The following is a 22946-nucleotide window of genomic DNA, read 5'->3' on the forward strand; positions in this document are numbered from 1 at the left end:
GAAAGTCGAAGGGGTCGTAAGAAGGGGTTGTGATACAAATTTTTTAAGCGTGTCGTAGAAGGTTCGTCAGGTACAACCAATAGAAGAAGACTAGGCCACCGTGGGTTCGCCCTTCAACGGCAGCAACTTCACAAACCTCGTATTCTTCACTTCAGCGCCATTGGTGCCGAAGTAACGGTGGGTCATGAAGCTCCAGTGCAAAGAACTAAGGGCAAGGGCAAGGTGTAGTGTGTTAGCTCTAGGATAAATATAAAGAGTACTAGTGCAATTACGAACCCAGTGATCCAATCCTGCAAGCCTTGAACATAGGCTTGGGCCATTACGTCGATCTCCGGTCCCCACGAAGGAACTTTTGTGCGGTTTTCGATGAAAGTGTCGATCGTCTTGCTGCAGAGGTCACCGACATAGTCGACGGCACTTTGGAGCGTATGGCCGTGGTAGGTCATGAGGATGACGATCATGTTGTGGGTGTCACCGCGGGACTGCTCGACGTTGTAGGAGAAAATGTCCTATTGTGAGAGGTAACGGTCAGATATATAGAACAAAATGGATGGACGTGTAACTTACATTGGACCAGGTGACGAGGTCGTTGGTTCCTTGATTGAGGGCCTTAATGATGGGGTTGGTGACAACCTCTTCTGGCAGGTCGAAGCCCATGGCGTATTCAATGAGATCGAAGACGGGCTTGCAGCCGCTAGTGTCGCGGCGAACGTCGATATAGGATTCGAGGTCCTGAACTTCGTCCGCGTCACGGGCACGAGCCTGCACGTTGACAGCCTCGAAGAATAGCTCAAGGCTCTCCTTGAAGCGCGCTTGAACGCCCGGCCCAGCGTCTGTGATGCAGCGGGACCAGTAGCTGCAATAAACGATGAGAATTGGCGAGAATGTTGAGGATAGCGGCTGGACTCACTCTCTGGCGATCTTTCCAGCGTTGAGCTCTTCAGCAGGCTGCACCTTCCCTTTGGCGTGTGTGGGCATGTATTCCTCGGGGTACCACAACGCGTTCATGACTGAATCGGCCAGAACGTCGGTCTCACGGGTCATCATACCGTCACTGATATTGTCGAGATGGAAGAGGTAGTTCATGAAGTCGCTGACGACTCGAAGACGTTCGGCGGTGGAGTCGGGGTAGCAATAAGCGGTGAGCTCCCCGGCCTGAAGGCCCCAAAGAGCCTTTCGGGCTTTGGGAGAGAGGTCGGGACACATAGCATCGAGCCAGGTAACGGATTGGAGAGCTATCTCGTCGCCTTGGGGGTGATATGTGAGAGGGAACTTGCAATGAGAGACAAGATCGGGAAGTATGAAGGACGAGGGTGCCCTCTCTGAATCGGGTATGAAGGAGGCGGTGGGGGCCATTGTGGGATATAGAGGTAGAGTAATGGGTGGGTAGGAAGCGATAGAACGACCTGAGCACCACCCAGAATTTGCGCTCGGTTATAAAGCCGTCGAGTCGAACAAGAGAAGTGGCAGATTATGAGATCTTGGCCCCCAAAGTGTGCCATTCTGTGGTGAGACATATCCCTGAATCTATCGGTTAAGGGTTGCGCAAATGAGTGGTAAGGACAATGCAGATGCCACGAGAATATTCATTTTCTAGGAGGGAGAGAATGAGCTCGCTTTGTCCGATATAGGGGCATATGAGATGACTGACGTCTGCAAGTAGTCTAAAGCCACAAAACAATATGAAAATCTGACCTTGGCGCTGGAATTCCTATGTTCATGCCATCGCGGAGACAAGCACTATCTAGTTCCAACCTAATCTCTGAAGGCATACAGACGAGATCCCTCTCATGTGAAATTTGAGATCGTCGTTACACCCAGTCCTGAGCTGTCCTGAATCAAACCTGATCCTGACTCGCTAGTGCAAACCGACGGCATTGTCTTACAAGGAGAAAAGGTTCCATGGATGGAGCGCCAGGGTCCGATCGCAAATGTCAACCGCGTTTATTGTTGAGCGGGGCTGATACGCAATTGAATATGAATATGGATATCATCGCTCAGTGACAGCAAGCAAGAACCTCGCACCTTCAGAACACCGATGGTGCACCGAATACCATTAGTTCGGAATGTACAGACGATACGAGCTTGTAAACAACCCGTAAGTATGTGTAGTGGACCTGTGAAATGTCAAAGCCGGCCACGAAAGATGCTACAACTCAAATCTTTCGGTGCTGCCAGATCTATTTCATTCAAGAGACAAAGCAAGCAAGGTTCGGACCGTGATAGTGGATTCTTTTGTCATTGTTTCAAAGATAGGTGGCCGGCGTATATTCCATGGAACAGGGACAACCCACCGAAGATAGCACGGCGGATCCTTGGGCTGTAAAATGAGAGGGGTGTTTGTCGGGTGGGATTTCTTGAAATCAAAGCCTTGGCATGATAGAAATGTTGATGGTTTAGGGCACGCAAAAAGGTCGCTGGACACCTTACCTGGTAAACCAAGTTCGAGTTGATCGTAGTCTCGGAGTTGCAAACTGGGCCATCGCTCGCGACCAAATAATAGCAAATAACGCGCTTGCTTCCCAGGAGACGTCAAGGAGACGCGTCGAAATTATATCACGAAGGCTGGGAATTCCTGGAGAGCTCTATGCAGCGGCCGACGCCCAGCTGTCAGGCAATTTGCTCATGAGTGACTTCATCGTTCTATCGTTGGCGTGTGCAGCTTGGACGAATGTTCCCGAAGATATCATTTGAACTAATATGAATTTATGTCACCGAGGTTAATATTTTGAACGAATGGCTACACTCACGCAACTGACGCGAGAAGTTTCTGTATTGGGGGGGAGTCAAGATGTACCAAGGTTGACATTGCTAATGGCGGGGACCGACATTTTTGGTGGATAGGTTGGAAACAGGGCCGGGGTGTCCATGAATTTGTCGCGATGCTGCACAAGGGCGTAGGCCGCGGTGCTGGCGATACCGCCTTTCATGCTGCAGTCCCTTGGTAAGCGACTCCGACCGTGAGCGCATTCCTTTCGAGAGCTTGGTTAACGGTTCTGGCCATACATGCCGCCGGACAAGCCACTGATTGTGCGGTGTCGACAGAACTTACGAAGGGAAAGCAGTACTACAGTAGTAGCATCCTGGCCCTCGCCTACAAGAAATACAACGGTCGGCTCGACGACGATTGTACAAATTCTAAGAACGTACCTCTAGTCTCCCGACCCCTGCCAACTGGTGCGGGCTCAGAGAGACGGTCATGACAAGTACTCGTGGGTGAAGTGCCCTTTCTCGCTCACCTTTACGTAGAAGGCATGGGCTCATGCAGGCGGCTGGAGTGGTGGACATCACCATGACTGAAACTAGTTGAGGACGAGGTACAGCGACATGCAACAGCAGTTGGGTCCATACTCATACTTGCATTAACAGAGGCTGTACATAGAAGTCAGAATTGGCGGCGAAGAGCAAGAATTCAACTTCAAGGCTTATCGACAACGTTGTCAACTGTACTGGTTTTGTGTACTTACATGTGTTGCTCTCCGTGCCATTCCCTCCGTCCACAGGTTTCAATTAGTAAGTACACAAGGGGCCAGACACACCAGAAGCGAGCGACCTGGAGCTTTCTGCAAGAGAGCCTTCAGGATGCTGCATGCCAGTGAAAGCAAGGTTAGGACTCGACGAGCCCAGGTCGCGCGCACCCCTGAACGGAGATGGAGCCACACGTGATCGCATTGCGACCACAGCGCTTCCGAGTCGAGGCCTCTCCGACTCCCATATCGATGGTAGTTCAACATTCCGTGTTCCTACATTTTTGGGGATTGCAACGGGTATTTGCCTTGCCAATATGTCACCACGAGTCTGACTAATTCTACTGAGAAGGGAACAAACCCAATCATTGGAGCCCCAAACGTACATCTTAAGCTTCACGTTGCACGGCATGCCTCTCCAGCAGTCAATCAAGTTGCTGCTTACTCCCTCACGCGTGGAATAAGGTCTACCGGCTTCACACCTCCCGCGCGATCGTCGTACGTAGGGCCATCGCACGGAATCCTTCTCTATCCCCCCTCCGACTGCCCCCGAGCCACCTTAGCGGATGTGTCAGGATATATCCTCGACCTACGTCTGGGCTGGGATGCCGATCTTCGCATGTACCGACAGGGTGAACTCCGAACTGCCTCAACTGATTCAAGGATGCGCCACTTCGCTAGCAAAATTACTTACCCCCAAATTACCGAGACACCAAGTTCTTGGGATCGATTGTCCCTAATCACAGCTAGGTCTCCACCTGTGAATTCAAGTAGTTGGTATGTAAGGATGCCTCGGATATCCTGCCTTCAGCATTCCCTAATGCCATGGAGGATAATTAAACACTCGCTTCAACATTGTAGCATCTCCGACAAACAGGAAAGAGTCGGGCTCCAAATTAAGCCCTCCGTCGAAGGTTTGTTTGACAAACAGGAGCGGGTCGAAGGCTACGTCCGCCGGATCCAACCCTTGTATCGTTAACGATCAGGCGCGATCGCACTGACCCTCTGGATAATGCTCTTTCCAACTTTCATGGATGTCCATGCTCTAGACAATTTATATTGCGCCTCTTCTAGTTGTCTCAGGGCCATGCCGTGTCCGACAAGCTTGTAGCATGCAAATGTCAACGTGCTACGCCTTCCGTTATCTGCCACGGTATGTAATTGGTGCGAGGGAGGCGGTAAAGGGAGGCGTGATTCGCCCCGTTATGAAACGTCGAATCACCGTTGATATCAATTATTGATGTAGGAAGCTGTGTGTATGATACGCGCTTGCTTTGGCCAGTTTATTGCCAGTTTTTTGTCGACGTTGCACGTACTCCCACCAAAGCTTGAAATCGTCAGCTTTAACTCAGCAACTTGGACGGACTTCTCAGAACCAAACAGCCGCCCAGCAACCACATAGCCGCCCGTGTAATCATTACCCTCAACGACCGTCAATGGACAAACTCACAGACGATGTACTTCAGACAATTCTTGATTGGGTCGAAGACCGAGCAACGCTTCATACATTGCTTTCCGTATCACGGTGCTTCTATGCCTGTACGGAACCTCGGCTATACTCTTCCGTCGAGTTCATAGCCAAACCCCAAACTGCGCTGCGGCCCAGGTTTCACAAGTTTCAACGGCGCATCGCTTCGAACTCGTACCTCGCCTCGAAAGTAAAGAAATTTACCATCGATCTAGCGGATTCCAACAATCCTCCAGAGGATTTCTCCCTGCATGACACGCTCCGGTATCTGGTCGGTCTCAAGGACTTGAGGCTCAAAATTTGTATCAATTCGGATATTTCCATTACGGCTCTGACAAAAGTGCATTGTCCATTCTTTCTCACCAAGTTCGTATGGCAGAATCCACGGGCGGGTCTCCAGGCGTTGGTGCCATTCCTTGAAAGCCAGCCGTTTATTGAACATCTACACCTGGTGCTGACAACGACTACCATCAACCTATCCCCTGAAGCATTGCCGCGGCTGAAGGAATTAGTGGTGCCCTCATCAATGGCTATGAACATTTTACCAGGAAGAAAGGTCACTCACTTGAGTCTAATGCTCGTGTCGGACAATTCCTCGTTCGACCACGCTCCGTCCCTCGCCATGGAAGAGGCTCTCGCACACATTGAATTCTTAGGCTGCTTCGCATCTAAAGCTGAATATCTCCTCCCTGGCATACGCTTGATGCACAAACTTCGGTGGCTCCAAATAATGTTTCCGGCACAGGTGAGGTTTCTCCTTCTCCTTTCCCAATGCGTCTAATTGGCTCCTTATAGAGCAACGCCGATATGCTCGACCTACTTCGAGTTGTAAGAGACCGAGCCACGAATTTGACCTACATGCAATTGTCCGCCTTCTTTATGGGGTCTCTGAAAGGTCTGACAACGCAAATCCTCGAGTCGGTACCTCCAGCGTGCCTAGTCGACATTGGGAGACAGGGAAATGTCGTATTTGATCGATACTGTGCTGGAAAGCACATATCTTCGGTGTCTGAAGACGTGGCACCTACTGAGCGGGAGTGGTGGTGGTCCGAGGCCAAGTTGCGACACGTCTTGAGTAAGATTCTGCACTATGTGAAAGACAGGCATTTGACTTGTACAAAAGCAGGGTCAATGTCTTTATCGCCGACAAGTTCCCCAAAGCATACTCGAGTGACGGTGAGCAATGAATTGCCCACATCCGATCGATCCTCATGTTTCGCGTGTTATTCGATCAGGAGTCTTCCCTAAAAGTGCATGAACGGCCATGAAGCATGATCTAGCGCCCTCCGACGGCGAACTTCAATGCAAGTTGAAAGGACTCACGGTTGTAACTTACTTACCGCCGTGGCTTTGGGCTCTGCACCCGTTGTTCCCACTCTATCTCAACAAATTTACATGCCTGCATTCCTGTCATTGTAAATGAAACGCCACTTGAGAGTTTCAGCGATAACTTATTGGCGGGTGGTTGCTAGATTTCGTTATTTACGAAGAGAGAGACAAGGACCAAGGTCATGGAACACCATGAGAAAGGCAGGCTTCTAAAAGTCCGCCGCCGTGTCGCGTTCTCATTATGACATTTCCCAGGAGTGACTCAGATCGGAATACACTGGCACGGTCTTTTCGCATGACGACTATGTATACTTTGCGTTTGTAAGAAACGTGTTGGCTACAACATGTGTTGGGTGCTCCGAGGGGGCTTATATCAAGCCCTCACAAAATTCGCAAGGTAAGCCCTATCTGATCTCCTTGATTCACTCTCCTTGCGCCCATCTTTGCGCTCGTACCGCTGCATCGACTTTCTCTAAAACTCCCCTCCCCCGCAACACAATTAATCGTTGTTCTTCATTATGATACTAAAACACTCAGCTAAACCAACTCCTAAGCCAGCTCCACTTTCCCATTTACCCGGTCGATCGTCGGTATGAACCTCGTATTGTTTACAACTGAACGCGTTATTCATTATTGTATATATAGGATGTACCAACGAACAACCATCGTTGGTCCGAAATTATCCCTCCAGATACAGCTCTCACTTTCGCTGTCATCTGGGATCCCGAAGACGGATTAGTAGTATTTTCGGGAGCAGAGCTCCTCGGTTCGGCCAACTACTTTCCGGATTCAAGACCAATGTCGCCTTCCGAACCTTTAGATGCTCAGTCGCAAGTAATCACTCTAAAAACCCTCTCGTCAACGCATGTCTTGTCCGAGACGCCAAGGACACTAGCGTTCTTCCGTGATACGCATCGATATCTCTTCGCTGGAAGTCATAGTCGCCTATCACTGTCCAAGCGAGCCAGACACGGTGTGCGCACTCAGACGTCATCCACTGTTGGCGGCGCGGACGTTTATATACGCGGATCCCTGTTGAGCAGGGCTCATGACGGTTACCCGTGTCTCGACCGCTTCGAGCAAGACTTTGAAGTGGGGCCGTTCAATACTCCCTCGGTGACAGACATAGAGATGCGATACAACCGCGCTTTCTCAGTGTTTGCAGCTGAGCACCATTTGGTGAGGATGGTTTCCTTATAGTGCCTACAGAACGCTGACGCGACTTCTCAGAGCTCTCGGTTTTCTATTACGACTACCTCGACTTCGAGTTATATTTCCGTCAGTCGAGATGAAGGCGATGATGACTTTGCGTCGAAGACGTGGTCAATGTTAGAGCGCCCCAAAACACCCATATTTTCTCGGCCGATGCTCCCTCAAAGGCGTTCACCGAATACCATCTGTAGCGACCTCTGCTCCCGGACTTCACAACGATTACGGAAATGTAGACGAACGCCCGATGATACACTAGATATTCCCACCCCACCGTCCGAGGTTCTACAACGCTCGGAATACAATCATGAAGTAAAAATCCCTACTCGGGACTGCCACCCAAAGGTAACAACCCTTCTTCGGGGCCTATCAAATAGATGGAAGAAAGGACGCGCCTGTACTTACTAAATCACCCACGTTTAATGTGAATTCTGAGAACGCCATGCTTCTCTACTTCGTACCCAGTATGCTTGGACTCCGATGTTCTAAATATGAGCTACTGCTGTCTTCCTATGAATCTATGATCTATGTCATATGTGACTGTTCAAGTCAAAATGTTTATCCTCATTGAGTCTCATTGAACCCCTGACTCGTTGCACGTGCCAATCCCCTCTGCAGTAATTTCCGTGGATGTCTCCTGCGCTGCACCGAGCTCAGTCGACCTCGTCGACCTTTCGAGCGCGTTTTCGACGCGATATCTCTTATTTCTTTGAAAGTGCGATGTTGTCTGTGAGTATCGTAATTTTGCTGCTTTTTCATCCTCTGAATCGGGGGATAGGACTATGATTTAGTCGAGCAAATCGGGAGCAGTACGCACTTGGCAACATGCAAAAAGGGTCGACTACCAGGAAAGCGGGTAATATTAAAAGAGGTGAGCTTATTTTCTAGGCAATCATGAATGCAGCTTAGCGCGTCCCAGCTGCCAGTTGCAACGGAGGTTCTCTGCAAACCGTCTGATTCCGAAGGGATCCATGCCGAAATGCATCACCCGTCAATAGTCAGTCTGTTTTCGGTCTTCAGAACCCCTTTTGCTCGTTATCATGTCCTGGAATATTGCGCCGAAGGGAGTTTGGAAACTTTGATGCCTCATGTTGGCAATGATTTGCTCTTCGAAGTTGCCGGAGGTATCGCATCGGCGCTCGCGTACCTGCACGAGGGCCTTGTATTACATAGGAATGTTTGGCCGGGCGCGATCCTCATTACCCACGACAAGAAGGCGGTATGCTCACGGTGTTCCAAAAATTTGAATGCATGGGTTAACTTCGCGACACAGAAACTGTCCGGTTTCGCACACGCCACACGATTGCGGACACCTACCTCCTATATGTCAGGCGTATGTGGAAACGTTGCGTACTGTTCTCCGTAAGTGCTTCATTTATCGTTTGACGAGAATAGATAATCACCGTTGCCTGAAGAGAAATGACATCAAGGGGATCGTATAGCTTCCCAACCGACATGTGGTCGCTAGGCTGCGTGTTAGTAGCGTGCATAACAGGAACACCCTCCTACACGGTACGATCCTTCTGCTGTTATCGATTATCCTGGGGATACTTATAGCCTCGAAGGCTCTAGGTTCTGCGAAGGGCGTAGGCCCCCAGCTATTGGATCTCCTCGATGGATTGCTTCGAATTGTAAGCTCTCTCCGCCATCATTACCATATTTGCTCATTATTGCATACTTAGTCGCCTGGCTCTCGCATAAAAGCCCTTGGAACTAGAACTCATCCCTTCATTCAACACTCATCCGCAGCCGCGAAACCGATCTTTCTTTCGGAGAATGACGGGAATCCCTCAAAGAAGTCAACCTTCCTCCAATTAAAGCAATCCATTTCCCTCCCACCTCGACCCCCTTCTTCACGCCAACCTAAGCGAGCGATATCCCACTCCAATGTCGTAAATACTGACTTACGCAGTTTGCTTGCGGATGAACTTGCGTCTCGAACCACTCAGGGGGGTGGAGCGTCTAGACGCGTCGTTTCTGATCCATTTCCTCGTCGGGCTGTGGCCCTAGCAGAGCCAGCTAGTAAACCAGAAACACAACCATCGGCTCTCCTCCAGAAGGTCTCGTCGCGCCTCCAGAACCTCGACCCCCCTCAACGGCGTATTACTCCGATTCTGCGTCCAATGCAAACATCTCGGAATACCAAGGTAAATATTTCCCTCTCCGATTTTTCCAATCATTGAGTCTAGTTTGAGGCGACACCACCACCACCACCACCACCACCACCACCCCTCCCTATAGGCATCACTCGTCCTCTTCCTTTCAGCACTGATCTTTTGGCACCCCAAACACACAGAACTATCCATGGTCGGATCACCGTACTTCAATGTCGTTCTTTACTCGTTGACTTCCGAGAGAGCCGACATGTCACACACCAGGACGAATGGGCGGTGCTGATAATTGAGCCGAATGGTGCTCAGGTATGTCTACAGCAGCCCGAGTGCACCGTTGACCCAATCATTGGCTCGTAGATTGACGTATACAATATGCCCGATATGTCAACGCCGTGGAAGCTTAACCAGCTTTACGTATCATATCGCCTTGAGGATTTGCCAACAGCTTACTGGAAACAGTTCAACGATGCTGCGAAGTCGGTCGAGGAAATCAAAAGGCGAACTCCCCAGGTAAATATAACTCAGCTGGAACTACATCCTTATAATGATGGCGCATATATGCAGCTCGTCCTTTACACTCCCGTTGCAAGATGTACTTTATGGGCTAACGGTCCTCCCGCTGACATTGAACTGCTGTTTAGATCTTATTCTCCTTCACATAAACTGCCGGCCACCATAGCGGACGCTGTACCAACGATGAGGGTCCGCTTTAGCCGCCAATGTCGTTCACTGGAGATCGCCCGTTATGTTGACACAGATCAAGGAGGCGAATGGCTCAAGAAAGACCTAATTGGATATAAGCATCCGGCTGATATCTCTGCTTCTGATTATCGTGCTTTAGCGGACGTAGAGCGCGATGCACTCGCCCAACTTTCTGACTTCTTGAAGAAATGCGAGACTATCGAAAATGCGCCGGTTGTACCTGTTGCAAACGAAAACAATGAAAGTGGGGACGGAGTTCTTTCTATTCCTTCTGGGTCGACAATGCGTTCTCCTCTCTCGACGGTGGTTCAGTCACTATCTGGCGGCCTCATTCCTCGACCAGTAAAGACCAGCTACCAACCAGGACAACAACAGATACCCTTCAAAAGTTGCTACTATGCACAGCCCAACGATGTTTCTCTATCACTGGCCTCAGACACGGACACAACGACGGCAGACCCACGCCTTATTACTCTGGATGGACCGAATCTGTCTGGCTTCCTTTGCGACACCGCCGAACCTTCATCTGACCTTCAAACTCGCTTCATTCCATCGATCGGATGGTGTGTTCGCTATGGCTCTCGTATCTCACAAGGAGGACGCTTCAAAATCATGTTTAAAGACGGCGCAACCCTGGACATCAATGTTGACGAGGACTGGGCTGAATTTACGGATCCCCTGGGCGACACATCCAGGTAAGATATTGTGGGTCCACTAGTAATCTCTCACTTCTCACCTTCCAACACACTGCTATCGGACATAATGCTGTTAGACACGGCATTCGAGATTGCAATGCAAGAAGAAGGATTAGTGATCGATTCCGACAGTTCGAAGCCTTCTTATCACTCTTCGAGAACTGATACTGGCGAACTACAATGACTTCGGATGGCAACCCGCGACACCAAGCTGTTCAGGCGTTGAAGAATGGTACCACTACAGTGTCGTTATATAACATAAACCCTTCAATCAATCAACTCATCAATCGTCATCTTGGTATCTCAAAGGTATCCAAGGCTTCAGGAACAGCGAAGGCCTACGGGAGTAATTAGGCAACGGAGATGAAAGGCTAAATAAAGCCACCTACGGCGCGCCTTGTTGCAGTATAACCCAGTCAGGGTATTTGTCCATGCGGTTTAACTTGATCCCGAACTCTCTCAACACCTTGTCGTCTTCCTTGACGTCTTCGTCAGCGTTCATAAGAACGACTGAATCAGTATCCTTGAAGTTCATCTCGTACTCCCTTGGATAGACCGAAATCATTGGGCGGAATACTGCAGAGTAGTTAGAAACACGAAGGAAGTGACGTTAGGTGATGCGCACGTCTTCCTTTGTACCAGAGGTAGGCAGCATATGGAGGGCACCATAACTTTCCCCAACGAAGACGTTCCGGCCAAGTGCGTCGATACCATTTTATGTCCCCGACGCCAATGTTCCACTTGTGCGTTCGACGGCGCGAGACGATTTGACCAGCGCGAATGGTGGTTCTGTCGTAGCAGGGCGAGAAGATAGCGGATTGAAGGCTGTGATTGTCATGTAAAATCACGAAGTCGGCTGGGTCGAAGCGGGATGGAAAGATGGCTTTATGAGATTCTTCGATCGCAATTGCTTTCCTCGCGGTGTAGGTTACTGAACTCTATGAGATTGTTTAGTTTGGCAAGACTAGCGGGGGGGAGGAGAGCATACAGCTAATATTTCCAGGTCCTCGGTGGTAGCAGCTTGGAAGACAGCGACACCAAATGTACAGAGTGAAAGAGGATCCAAAGAACCTTGAGGGGTAAACGGATTGTCGACATTGTTGACTCCCATTGCTACTTTGATTCCATAATCCTTCTTGATCTTCGGGACGTGGAGGGTACTTCTTGGTGGACCAAGGGGTTTCTTTGCATCTGAACGCCCAAGCATGTACATATCTGACTGAGGCAGTCCGACGAGATGGATAGGAAGATCCTGTATCTCTTTCGCTAGATCCTTCCACTGGCTGGGAGGGAACAGCTGCAACCGAGACGCATGGCCGATCACCACACTGGGACGAGAGCCATCGGCCCTGGTTCCACTCCAGTAGCGGTTATTGCGAACGTGGTCGATGACTTCGTAGATGAGGGGCTCAGATTCAGGGTCGACGTTGTAGTCGAGATGGAAATCTGCGTGAAGGTCATGTTCAGCGGCAAGCGATAGAATGAGGCGGATGTTGCGCTTCATTTGATCAAGGTTCTTTTCCACGTATGGTGCAGAACCGACTACGGAGACACCATCAAGTGCAACAGCTTCTTTGAGACGGTCGAAATTAGGGCCTGGTTTTTCGTCATCAGGATCGGCAAATAGAGGTTCCTGCGCGAAGGCTGGGGATGATGAGTGGCTTGCTATCGTCTTATGTAAAGGAGGGGGCTCACCAGCAATCTGTATGTCGCAGATAGGCCGGAATGTGCGTTTCAGTTGCAGGCCAACGTCAATACAATTTGACCCAACGATAGTATCGACTTCGACATGTGCACGCATGCAAGTAACGCCGCATTCCACACTCTCCAAGACAAGTCGAGCGCCTCTATAGTAGAGGTCTCTTTTGTCGAACGAGGCTTTGGCCTTTCCAGTTAGAGCCATCGCCTCCACAAAATCACTAGATGAACTTCCATGAGCAGACGGTATATCGTAGAATCGTGCAATGCCCACCCTGTGTGGAGATCACCACAGCTCGACATGATAAAGCACTTATCGAGGTGTATGTGTGGGTGGCATAGGCTAAGTACGCATGCTCGAACGGTCAGTCGTCGTTGTCCACCACAGGTACACAAAGGACATACGCCGGTAACATGAACCCCCCCTTGCAGTCGAATGTGAAATACTTTAGCGATGTGGTCTTTACGTTGTCGCCCATTCCGGAGACCTTTGACACACGTCCGCCTCTGCATTCGACCTTCCACAGACGATTTGCCTTTGCTGGATCTGGGTGAGCCAGTCGGACATTGGTAAAGACAAGATTGGGACGATGGTGGTTCCCCGCGTTGAATGCCTGATTATCGACGAGACTTGGAGGCGTATATGGTGCGAGCATGGCTGCACTGTAGGATGGGATGAAGAGCGCGGCCTTTATCAAACGCGTCGCGATTCTGGGTTATATATTGTATCAGCCTTTGACGAATCGGAAGATACAGTAAAGGCGACTTGTCACTTCTTTGTCCACCATATTGCTTTGTCTCAAGGGCCGCCTCGTTGTCGCGCGCCTGTCCCTGACATGGATTTCGCGACAAAGCACAGTTGCCCGCATTTTGAAATGTTTCCGTGGGACGCACTCGCCGGTGTTGGAGGTTCCGATTAAAGCAGGCCGGACCGTGGCGCCTAACATAAACGATCGATCGAATAACAAGCGCCGAGCACTCCTGTTCTACAACTGTCAGGATGCAAGTGAATCGGGCTCTCATCAACTCAAAATTTGAAGGATATCGGTTGAGTCTTATCGCTCAAGATGATTATGTTTCCAGGTTTGGCCTTCAGTATCCAGCCACCCAAGCTACTGTATCTGGAAAATCCCCCTTGTCGTTCCAGGAAGTGCAGAGCCGCATCTCCCACAACCACATCACCGTACCGAGGGACGGCAGCCGTGCTTTGTATGTTGATGCGTCCAGGAGAGTCATTTCCGTTAGTCTAAATGAGGTGCGCTTCCAGAGTGATCCCCTCCCTTCAACATCGACTTATTTATTCTGCAAGTAGGACAGCCTGGCGCCCTCGTTTCATGTTCTCTACGAGTTGCCTACTCCGGTGCAAAGCGAGGACACGCAACAATATCAGAGCGAATATCCGTCTGCTGCATTCTTGACATCTACCATCATCTTTGTTTCGGACGGACATGGATCCTTGTATATCCTGGAGTCGTTGGATGGCCATTCAGCCACATTGAGAGGGGTTTACGTGTTGCCCATCCCATCGGACGAATCTTCGGCACCCATACCATTCAAAATACATGACGCAACAATCTCACTCCCTTCTAGTGTGACAGTGATCCTCTCATCGCGGCACCATGCACCTCTCACTGAAGCCGAGACCTCCACCCCGGCCAAAGCACGCAAAGTTCACGTTGAATTCGATATATGGGCGATCTCTTTTTCGTTTCCTTTCAATGACGAACCTGATCAAGTACGTCCTATGAATGTCGTATGGCGCAGACGCGGAGACGATGTCCCGATATATGTCATACACGAAGCCGAACGAAATGCGTTCATGTTGCTGGGATCGTCTGTTTATCGAACGATCGACCAGCCTCCGCAGCCGCAATACACTCCGTCTCCTGAAGAAATCGCTCCCATACCGCAAGCAGACGAAAACATGGACGTGGAACAACCAACCCCAGAAAGGCCTCCTCCGTACTCCTGGACGCAAGCCTCAGACTCCGTCACCGTGGCCTTCCCACTACCAGCATCGATACCGAAATCTGACATCAATGTGTCATTTTCGCCTCGTGCAATAACCCTACAAGTCAAAGGAGGCGATTTGAGCACTCTACCATTGCCTTCCTACACTGATAAATCGGTGTGGGACAACATCCAGCCATCATCCAGCTACTGGACGTGGGATAAGGAAGGGGAACGTTCGTACGGGATCCTGACACTGCATCTCGATAAACAACAAGAAGACCTGAAGTGGCAACATGTATTCGCCGCTGCTGCCCAACCGAATGAAACCGATATTGACGTTCCCGAGACCCTCGATCCTTCTGAATTATGGAAAGTCAGAGAAGCGCTAGAGAAGTACACTGTAGCTCTAAGGGAGGGCGAGGACCCCAGTGGTTTGGGGTTAGGGAAGGGTATGCCTAGCCTGGCCGAAGGCGAGATGGACGAAGAGGTCGATTCGGCCGTAGGAAGAAACGTCGTCGTCACTTGGATCACTGACGATGGATCAACCCCGTCTTGGTTCTCTGACACTCGCCAAGCTCCCGTGACGGTCCTATCTACTCCCCTTCCCGGCGCATCAGAATCATGCATCCCGTCCATCGTCACCAAGAACAACGTCGACGGCGCGGTCTTTGCCTTGAGCTCATCTTCGCCCTCAGAATGGGATCACATCTCCACATTCTCCGCGCTTGCATTCGTCCTCGCTTCCAAGCAGGACACGCGATTCACATATCACATCCCGTGGACAGCAGCGTTCGCATTCGAGAACGGGTCTTCCGGCCGTGGTGGCAATCTGTACATCTATCGTGCGGCGCCTCTGCAGGAGACATGGGCGAAACAGGCTGTTCTAAAAATCGGAAATGGCTTGGCGGGATCACTCCTTGGAGTTGGTGCTCTGCGAGTGGGCGATGACACCGTCCTCGCATGCCTTACCGAAGGAGAGTTAGTGATCGTTGCTGGTGTTGTCTGAGGATAGTTGATGGAACACAGATAGAGAGAGCAAGCAAAGAGATGGATATTACAGACTGTAGACATACATATGTGGATGCATTACTACAAATGCGATACAGAAGCTGTGTGGTATTATGTATGAAACCGTCTATGCCTGTGAACAGTATACTACTACAGGGATATCGTTGGAAAGGCAGAAACTTGCTAGTAATAGATAACACGAAGCGCGGAGGACCTCAGCAACCCGGAATAAAGGTATCAGAAGGAGAAGCAAAACTTGCAAGTGGAAGAAAGAAAAATACAGTACGAAGGACATGGATTATTCAGGCTTTGGTAGGATCCTCGCTTTTATCCATAAGGCCTTCTTGCTTTACAACGGGGGGTGCAGCATCACCACCTGGCTCGGATTTCAGCTGCTCTACTGGGGTTGTGGGGCCATTGGCAGTGCCATTCGGTAGAGGCTTCGGAGGTGGCGGCGCCTCGCCCTGCGAAGAGCTATCACCAGCTTTCGCGCCATTCGCAAACGTGGATTCCAATTCTTCGTCAGTGTCCATGGCGGTATCATCGTCTCCATCGTTTGCCCCGTCCCGCATACTGAGTTCCAGCTCGTCTATGCCTGCCTTCAATGCCCGAGTAGGATCGGGAGATTCTGAGCGTCCGATACCGAGGGTTTCGCTGAAGAACGATCGTCCGGTATCTTCTTCATCGTCATCGTCGTCGCTATCGTTGTCTGCGAACATCAACGGTCCTCCATCCGTGATAATGTTCGAGTCGGGGGAAAAGGAGATACCACCTGTGCTACCAAGCACCCGAGCGAACCCGCTCAGCGGATTGACCAGAAAGGACACACCACTGCTGCTATCATCCGGGTTCTCAGCCCGATTCCGCTCGCGCTCGCGCTCCCGAGCCTCTTGAGCTTCCCGTCGGGCCTTGTAGGACATGAGTCGACTTTGTGAATATAGTTGAGGAAGTGCTGAGGGAGTATTGTAGCCGTAGCCCTTCTGTACGCGTTCCTTTATCCAGGCGTACCATTCCTCTGGTGTCCGCCCGTGTAGAAGTGCGACAATGAGCACTGTCATATTATCACAACCGACACCCGTCCCAGAGGAAGTATCTGGGGCCAGACAGTGATCACACATAAGCTCGCCTATCTCTTGCAGGGGTTTTCCTTCCGAAATTTGGTATCGGATGAAGTCGATGACTTGCTGGGAAGACAAGCAATCCCAGATGCCTAAGCATGTGATCAGTGAAGGATGGTGTGGAAACATGCAGAATGCTCACCATCGCAAGCAAGAACAAGGAATTCATCTTCCTCTGTAATTTCATGGCAGGTAACGTCAGGATCGGCGGTGATTACTTGTCTCTCGACGCCGAGGGAATAGTTTTTCTTGAATTCGAAATCACCCAGAGCGCGGGAGAGAGCGAGATTGCCTAGAGAAATGGTGCCATCAGATCTAGCCGTAGAGAGAACGTAAGTAAGATCCGACCATTAACGCGACCGAATTCGACATAACCACCAGCGCCGGTAATCCGTTCGACCTCGGCTGACGAAATGATAAGATGGAGACATTAGATATGAGAAGGTGAAACCTTACCTGCGTTGGAGGGTTTGTGATCGAAGCTGAGCGGTTTAGCTTCACCTTTGACACTGATGACGGAACGGGAGTCCCCAGCATTGGCCTGGTTATAGTAAATGTCAGGTGTCTTGGGGTTCATCGATCAAACACGTACGACATATATTTTCCCGTCATCTGTGACAAGGGCAGCAACTGCGGTACAACCAGATGGATCCTTAGTATGTGCTGGGTCTGAGCGAAGCCATTAGTCCATCGGAGCGCGATGAGGAGCACCTAAACACACTAGCAAGTATATCTTCATCCGTTCCAAGAAAGGCTTTCTTCAGAGCGGTTTCATATTGTCGCTGCTGGTATGTTTCCTCGGACAATAACCGTTTGTGTACATTCTGCCCGGCAAACCGAGCGACGGTGCTACCTTGAGGATAGGCAGATATCGGTATCAGCGGAATTGTGAGAGATGGTCACGACTAACCCCCATGACCGTCGTAGACAGCGAAAAAGGCGTTCGTATTGGGTCCTTCTTCCAACTGGAGTAAAGTAGCATGCGCATCTTCCATGGCTACGAGCGCGGTAGGGGGTCAAGAGAAACCCTCTGAGAAACAGAAGATCTCTCACATATTCTCCATCCTTGCATGTCTGAAACTGAGTACATGAACTTGTCATTTCTGCCCGTCTCCGATCTTTTCGTCGTAACTGTTTAAGATGCACAGTGAGCCCATCGTCGCTGATTTTCTCTAGCAATAGAGCTTCTTACTTGGTGAAGAGAGAATTTGTCCCTGATAGCAAACACCACGGAGTGAGATCCAGGCTACCATCGGCAAAGGACTCGAGAGCACGCACCATGGTGAAAAGGGCCTCGAAGTGACTTCAAAGGAAGTCCGGGAACCGGGGAGAAGCTGGCGACTGTGAAGGACTTGGGAAGAAGCAAATGTTGAAGTCAGCTGGGCACGACGACGAAATAATCGAGGCGATCGACAAAAAGAGCGGTCGTGTGGACTCCTTCAAGCTGCGGCCCAAATTCCATCTGTTTGTAACTGTTGAGCACAGAGACCACTGGGGCAGTGGAGCACTTCATCAATGCGGAGATCAAGTACTTTCGTTCTGCACCGATACGCAAAATATTGTACACTTGTATTCAATAAAGCATGTCTCCATCACAACCCTCTCGCGTCTCGGCTCATCGCTTCACCCCTGTGCTATATTGTCGTGGGTTCGGCTGCTCGAACACTTCATTGATTTCCTCCAGCGTCAAACCCTTCGTCTCCACGACAAAGAAATAGATGACTATCACTTCAAAGAGGTCCCAAATAGCGAATATCACATAGACTGCAGTAGAGGGTTAATGTCGCTCCAAATGCGTATAACGAGGCGACATGCCTTTCCACGTTATCCTCTCCAGAGCAACAGGGAGGCTGTCAATCCATTGTAAGCGTCAAGGCACAAGCTAAACTCTATGATCAACTTACCCGAAGGTATTGATCAAGAGGGCACACTGCGAGACTATCCCAAGGAACGCCAGACCCTTCGCCCTAGCCTCGTAACTGAGCACTTCCGCTGGGTACAGGGCTTGCCTAGGCAAGTTGTCAGCAAATCAAGATTCAAGGGGAACATGCGACTTACATCGGGGTCCATCCAAATGAGAAGATATCATGAACAAGAAGACGAAGGTAATCCCGGCGTTGGATTGGGCAGCATTTCCGGACGAGCTGAGCAGACCAGTGACTACAACTAGGATGACGACAATTGCGCTCGTTGATAGAAGTAGTATTTTGCGACGGCCAATCCGGTCAATAATAAAGGATCCCTAGCAAAGGGATAATTTGTTTAGCACGGCAACGTGTACTACAGCAGCGACTCGAGAAGCTTACCGACAAAGCTACCGTTAGAAAGTATCATCAGCCCTCGAACACTCAAAACCAAACAAACAACACAGAAGCTTACCGCCGATGCTATTAGGTGGCACAATAAGCCGTCGACAAATACACGACACGACATGTCACTCACTAAGAAGTAATGCTATTTACAAAATTCAACGTCAAACGACGGTCTTGCGAAGTGATGCCGGCATTCTTCAACAGTATCGGCAAGAAGTAGGTAATAAGGCCGTTCCCTGAGAGCTGACCGAAGGATCCTACAGCGAGAGCAATGGGAAGGAATTACTCCATGACTACTCCGTGGCACACTTCGGCACTCACCAATCAAAATAACCATGTACGCTCGGTATCTATCCGCTCGCGTCCTAAAGAGGGGCCGGAAATCCCACCAGTGTTCTAACAGCACGGTGGTGAGTGATTGAGTGTACCTCATTAGGCCCGGAAACCCGACTCCGCTTCAGGGAGGAAACGGAAAGACCGCGACTCACTGTCACTACCACCGACGACGAGTTTCTCTTCTATCTCCTCCATTTCGAGCGAAACAAGAGGAGAATTGGGATCACCGGTGCTGGAGTGGAATCTCGCAAGGATTCTCCGCGCTTGCGCCTCTTTCCCAACACTGTATAACCATCTTGGTCTTGAGGGTGAGCGGGGAACACAGAGTATACAACAAGGTTCGCGTCAGAAGATCAGAAGGTGAGAAGGAAGAGAAGCTGATAGGGAATACGGCACGCACGACTCCGGGCAGAAGAAAACGAAGATGACGTTGAGTGCCGCGGGGACAACCTGTGATATTGATGTCTAGATCAGAAGCCGAATATTCGCGCATCGAGAGACCATACCTGGATGTACAAGGGGAGGCGCCAAGACCAATCACTATCGAATCTCCCTGTTGCCACCATCATGCCTGTAGCTGAAATCTGGCCGACGTAGAAGCTTCACGGAAACGGTCAGCATATGATCTGAAGGTGCACTGTGTGACTTACAATGAGTTTAGAAAGCCGAGATAAGCCCCCCGCGAATGAGGGGGGGCGAGTTCAGCAAGAAAAGACTTTGCGGATGCGCCCGCGCATGTCGATCCCAGACCTATGGTAAACGGTGACTGAATACTGATGTTGGTGAACCATAAAGACCATTTTGAGCGAACCTGTGAGATATCTCCCTCCAAGAAACATGCCTTCATTCGTGGCATTCGCCGTTAAGATGGCACCAACACTACAAGACGACGTCAGCTCAGACATCGTGTTTCAACGCACATGCGTGGCAGCCTTATGGACGCCTAATGCACGAACATTAATACCCCGTTTCCGAAGAACATAGAGAAGCGGCGCCCAAATTTATCGGGGAAGTAAGCTGGATTGCCGTCAGATAACAGCACGGGAGTAGTAAAAGGGAGACTTCTGACGCACATGCGGGGATGGTTCCGCTAGATGCAAGCAAGCCTTAACAACGAACGTTTCTCGACGGATCAACAAGACATACCAGATTGAACCACTGGTGGTAGATCGATTGTCCTAGTGAGCGAATCGCTATGGTAGATATGAAACGACGAACATGGTGAAGATCCCGAACACGATGCTGGATTATCATTGAGATAGATTAACATCGTCGTGGATGGAGGAATTCATACCTGGTGCTTTTGCCTACACCCGTCAACCCAAAATACTTCTGATACTGTGTCATACTATTGATACCGCCCATGACCTATGATATTCGAGGTCAGTGAAACAACATTGACACTCTTATCAGACATGTATCGTACGGTTCCGTCAAATCCACTATCCCCAGAGCAGCAACAAGCTACAAGGGTGACTAGATACATCTAGTAGAATCGCGGTCACGATCAGAGGGCGCATTAGTAAACATCAAGTGAAACCCACCTGCATGGCCCTTAGGCTCCATCTTTTGACCCCAGGATCAACTTCGAGAGCTGCCTTCAACGCTTGTTGCCGTTCCAGAGGTGTCCTCTTAGGAATAGGGCTTGTCCTAATTTCGTCAGTGTGCTGTATGTCATCGGTCAAGATTTCTTCTTTGCCAATAGACTGTTTGGAGTCGTTCGCAGCCATGGGTAGGTAGTATGGGAACGAAAGCACGCTGAGGGCCAGAGGACCCGTACAAATACGGAGCTCTGCCTGTTTAGAGAAGAAGCATTGGGGTCATCACGAGGGATTGGATCCACGCTCTCTTCTCCAATATATCCCCGTGGTGCGAAAGCTCGTAATGTAGAGTCGTATCGAAGGCTATGGACTGATGCTGAACGTAAGTGGTGGTCAGCAGAGTGTTATCGATGTTGGTGCCGTACCTTAAGCTCATTCCCTCCCTCCGAGAAGGTAGAAGAGCAGACGGATTTCTAGTCACTGAAATAGTCGAACAAGCCTCAAAGTGACGTTCAAACTCCATTTATCGCAGGCAAAATGGCCAAGTGGCCGGGGGCGGGCCGCTTGAAGCGCTGAAAGGCCTGTCAGGGCACTCGCGATCTGGGGCGGCTGCAGACTTTATCTTGTCGTACTAAGTACTCAGGTTTGATGTAGGCCTTTCGTCGGCTCTCTGGAGCCTTCATATGTAGTTTGACTTATGGAGTCTTTACGTACACCATGTAGGCGTGTGAGTCGACCCGACGTCAGCCTCGGACTTGAGTGATCGCGTGCCCATTAAACGGCTAAATGGATGGTTATCCAGCAGCAGGCAAGTTGATATCATGATGTCGCCATGAGGGTTGGAAGGAAAGATGGAGATCCAGGTGGTAAGTCCCAATGAAGAGGGTTCGGGATCGTCCCGTCGGGAGCAAGCCGGCATTGCGATTTCGTGGTCGCGGAGTCTGAAACTGGAGTTCTGGACGAAACTCCGATTCTCCGAATAATGACATTGCTGCAAACGTATATTTGCGAAGACCGATACCGCATCTGCCTGCAAACTTCAAAGGGGGTCCCCTTGCCCACCCAGGAGCTTCTCAATCTCGATCTGCCTTTGCTGTAAACTGGTGCGTCTGATACCCAATTGCTCCCGCCGCTGCCACTGACATGAGCATAAAAAGACCTCTGGCCCGTGTCGTCACAAAAGAGCAGTGAGATAGCACCCACCATCGTCCCACTACCATGTTTTCCACTTACTCTGGGAAAACCAGTGTCCCCTTCCGCCACAGTCCCGACTATGAGGTCCGTATCCTGGTCGTGTGACCACTTATCATTGCGACCGACACTGACCTCTGCGGCCACCACAGGCTCCTTTCGCCTCCTCGTCGGTCAGGAAGCGCTCTCGTGCCGTCTCCTTGATCTCCGTATCATCCTCTACCTCTTCCAAGCTATCCTTTGACTTGCCGAAAGCGCAGCCAACTATCATTATGTCCACTATTCCTAGCAATGCTGTTGGCTCTTTTGCACCGACCAAGTCCGCCAGTGCATCGCTGCGTTTCATTAGCACAACGCCTTCACGACCGTCCTTATTATCCCGATTCTCCAGACACAGGAGGCACGGTAAGCCCTCTAGCACGGGCCTATCAGAGGTACTGCAGCAAGATGACTTTTCGGCGTCAGGCTCGGATGCCTCTGTACCATCAATTAGCCGCACCTCCTCTCCGTCTTCTGACCCAGATCTACCAAGGTAAGTCGAGTCAAAGGTCTCCGTACCCTCAGGCTTAATGTCGCTTGTTTCACAGTCCACGTCCTTTGCAAGCTGTCTCAAATAAACTCGACCCAACACTTGCTGCTGTGGAGCGCAAATCACAATTTTGCGCAACAAGAATGCACTGCGCTACTTGCAGGAAACCTGGAAACAATTATCCAAGTTGTAGGAAATGTAACAAGAGCTGGTGCTCTAGAGAATGCCGCCTTGTCAATGGGAAAAGACACACCTGCGGGTAAACTGGCGTTGACA

At 50.3% G+C, this 22946-nt stretch overlaps 8 protein-coding genes across 8 annotated transcripts; 4 read left to right on the forward strand and 4 right to left on the reverse strand.

The window, feature by feature from the left end:
* Positions 1–90: 90 nt before the first annotated feature.
* On the reverse strand, positions 91–1356 carry COP3_2 (Alpha-muurolene synthase; the record flags this gene model as incomplete). Its single annotated transcript, XM_036780247.1, has 4 exons — positions 91–205; positions 277–509; positions 568–856; positions 911–1356. The coding sequence occupies 4 exons, from the start codon at positions 1354–1356 to the stop codon at positions 91–93; spliced, it is 1083 nt and encodes a 360-aa protein (XP_036627630.1).
* A 3547-nt stretch (positions 1357–4903) lies between these two features.
* PC9H_010755 (uncharacterized protein) lies at positions 4904–7732 on the forward strand (the record flags this gene model as incomplete). The annotated part of the gene is made up of 6 exons (XM_036780248.1): positions 4904–5680; positions 5731–6010; positions 6823–6854; positions 6910–7443; positions 7495–7542; positions 7598–7732. 6 exons carry the CDS (start codon positions 4904–4906, stop codon positions 7730–7732), a joined length of 1806 nt encoding a protein of 601 aa, XP_036627631.1.
* Positions 7733–8554: 822 nt separating this feature from the next.
* On the forward strand, positions 8555–10988 carry PC9H_010756 (uncharacterized protein; the record flags this gene model as incomplete). Its single annotated transcript, XM_036780249.1, has 8 exons — positions 8555–8692; positions 8747–8835; positions 8889–8985; positions 9039–9104; positions 9156–9620; positions 9663–9893; positions 9945–10097; positions 10152–10988. The coding sequence occupies 8 exons, from the start codon at positions 8555–8557 to the stop codon at positions 10986–10988; spliced, it is 2076 nt and encodes a 691-aa protein (XP_036627632.1).
* Positions 10989–11267: 279 nt separating this feature from the next.
* Positions 11268–13338, reverse strand: PC9H_010757 (uncharacterized protein; the record flags this gene model as incomplete). Its single annotated transcript, XM_036780250.1, has 7 exons — positions 11268–11322; positions 11374–11560; positions 11610–11922; positions 11973–12628; positions 12680–12912; positions 12957–13025; positions 13088–13338. The coding sequence occupies 7 exons, from the start codon at positions 13336–13338 to the stop codon at positions 11268–11270; spliced, it is 1764 nt and encodes a 587-aa protein (XP_036627633.1).
* Positions 13339–13682: 344 nt separating this feature from the next.
* On the forward strand, positions 13683–15641 carry PC9H_010758 (uncharacterized protein; the record flags this gene model as incomplete). The annotated part of the gene is made up of 2 exons (XM_036780251.1): positions 13683–13937; positions 13995–15641. 2 exons carry the CDS (start codon positions 13683–13685, stop codon positions 15639–15641), a joined length of 1902 nt encoding a protein of 633 aa, XP_036627634.1.
* Positions 15642–15945: 304 nt separating this feature from the next.
* Positions 15946–18042, reverse strand: PTC2 (Protein phosphatase 2C 2; the record flags this gene model as incomplete). Its single annotated transcript, XM_036780252.1, has 10 exons — positions 15946–16853; positions 16904–17053; positions 17110–17166; positions 17218–17302; positions 17354–17430; positions 17483–17614; positions 17672–17758; positions 17815–17892; positions 17954–17975; positions 18040–18042. The coding sequence occupies 10 exons, from the start codon at positions 18040–18042 to the stop codon at positions 15946–15948; spliced, it is 1599 nt and encodes a 532-aa protein (XP_036627635.1).
* A 334-nt stretch (positions 18043–18376) lies between these two features.
* PC9H_010760 (uncharacterized protein) lies at positions 18377–21139 on the reverse strand (the record flags this gene model as incomplete). The annotated part of the gene is made up of 18 exons (XM_036780253.1): positions 18377–18525; positions 18565–18611; positions 18666–18765; positions 18820–19003; positions 19068–19075; positions 19126–19148; positions 19204–19330; positions 19395–19469; positions 19562–19710; positions 19810–19859; positions 19916–20009; positions 20060–20159; positions 20221–20288; positions 20366–20473; positions 20628–20651; positions 20704–20777; positions 20836–20895; positions 20954–21139. The coding sequence occupies 18 exons, from the start codon at positions 21137–21139 to the stop codon at positions 18377–18379; spliced, it is 1626 nt and encodes a 541-aa protein (XP_036627636.1).
* A 1029-nt stretch (positions 21140–22168) lies between these two features.
* Positions 22169–22863, forward strand: PC9H_010761 (uncharacterized protein; the record flags this gene model as incomplete). Its single annotated transcript, XM_036780254.1, has 4 exons — positions 22169–22228; positions 22294–22673; positions 22729–22780; positions 22834–22863. The coding sequence occupies 4 exons, from the start codon at positions 22169–22171 to the stop codon at positions 22861–22863; spliced, it is 522 nt and encodes a 173-aa protein (XP_036627637.1).
* Positions 22864–22946: the final 83 nt, after the last annotated feature.

Source organism: Pleurotus ostreatus (genome assembly GCF_014466165.1).
Source record: "Pleurotus ostreatus strain PC9 chromosome Unknown scaffold_8, whole genome shotgun sequence".
In the NCBI taxonomy this organism is placed as follows: domain Eukaryota; kingdom Fungi; phylum Basidiomycota; class Agaricomycetes; order Agaricales; family Pleurotaceae; genus Pleurotus; species Pleurotus ostreatus.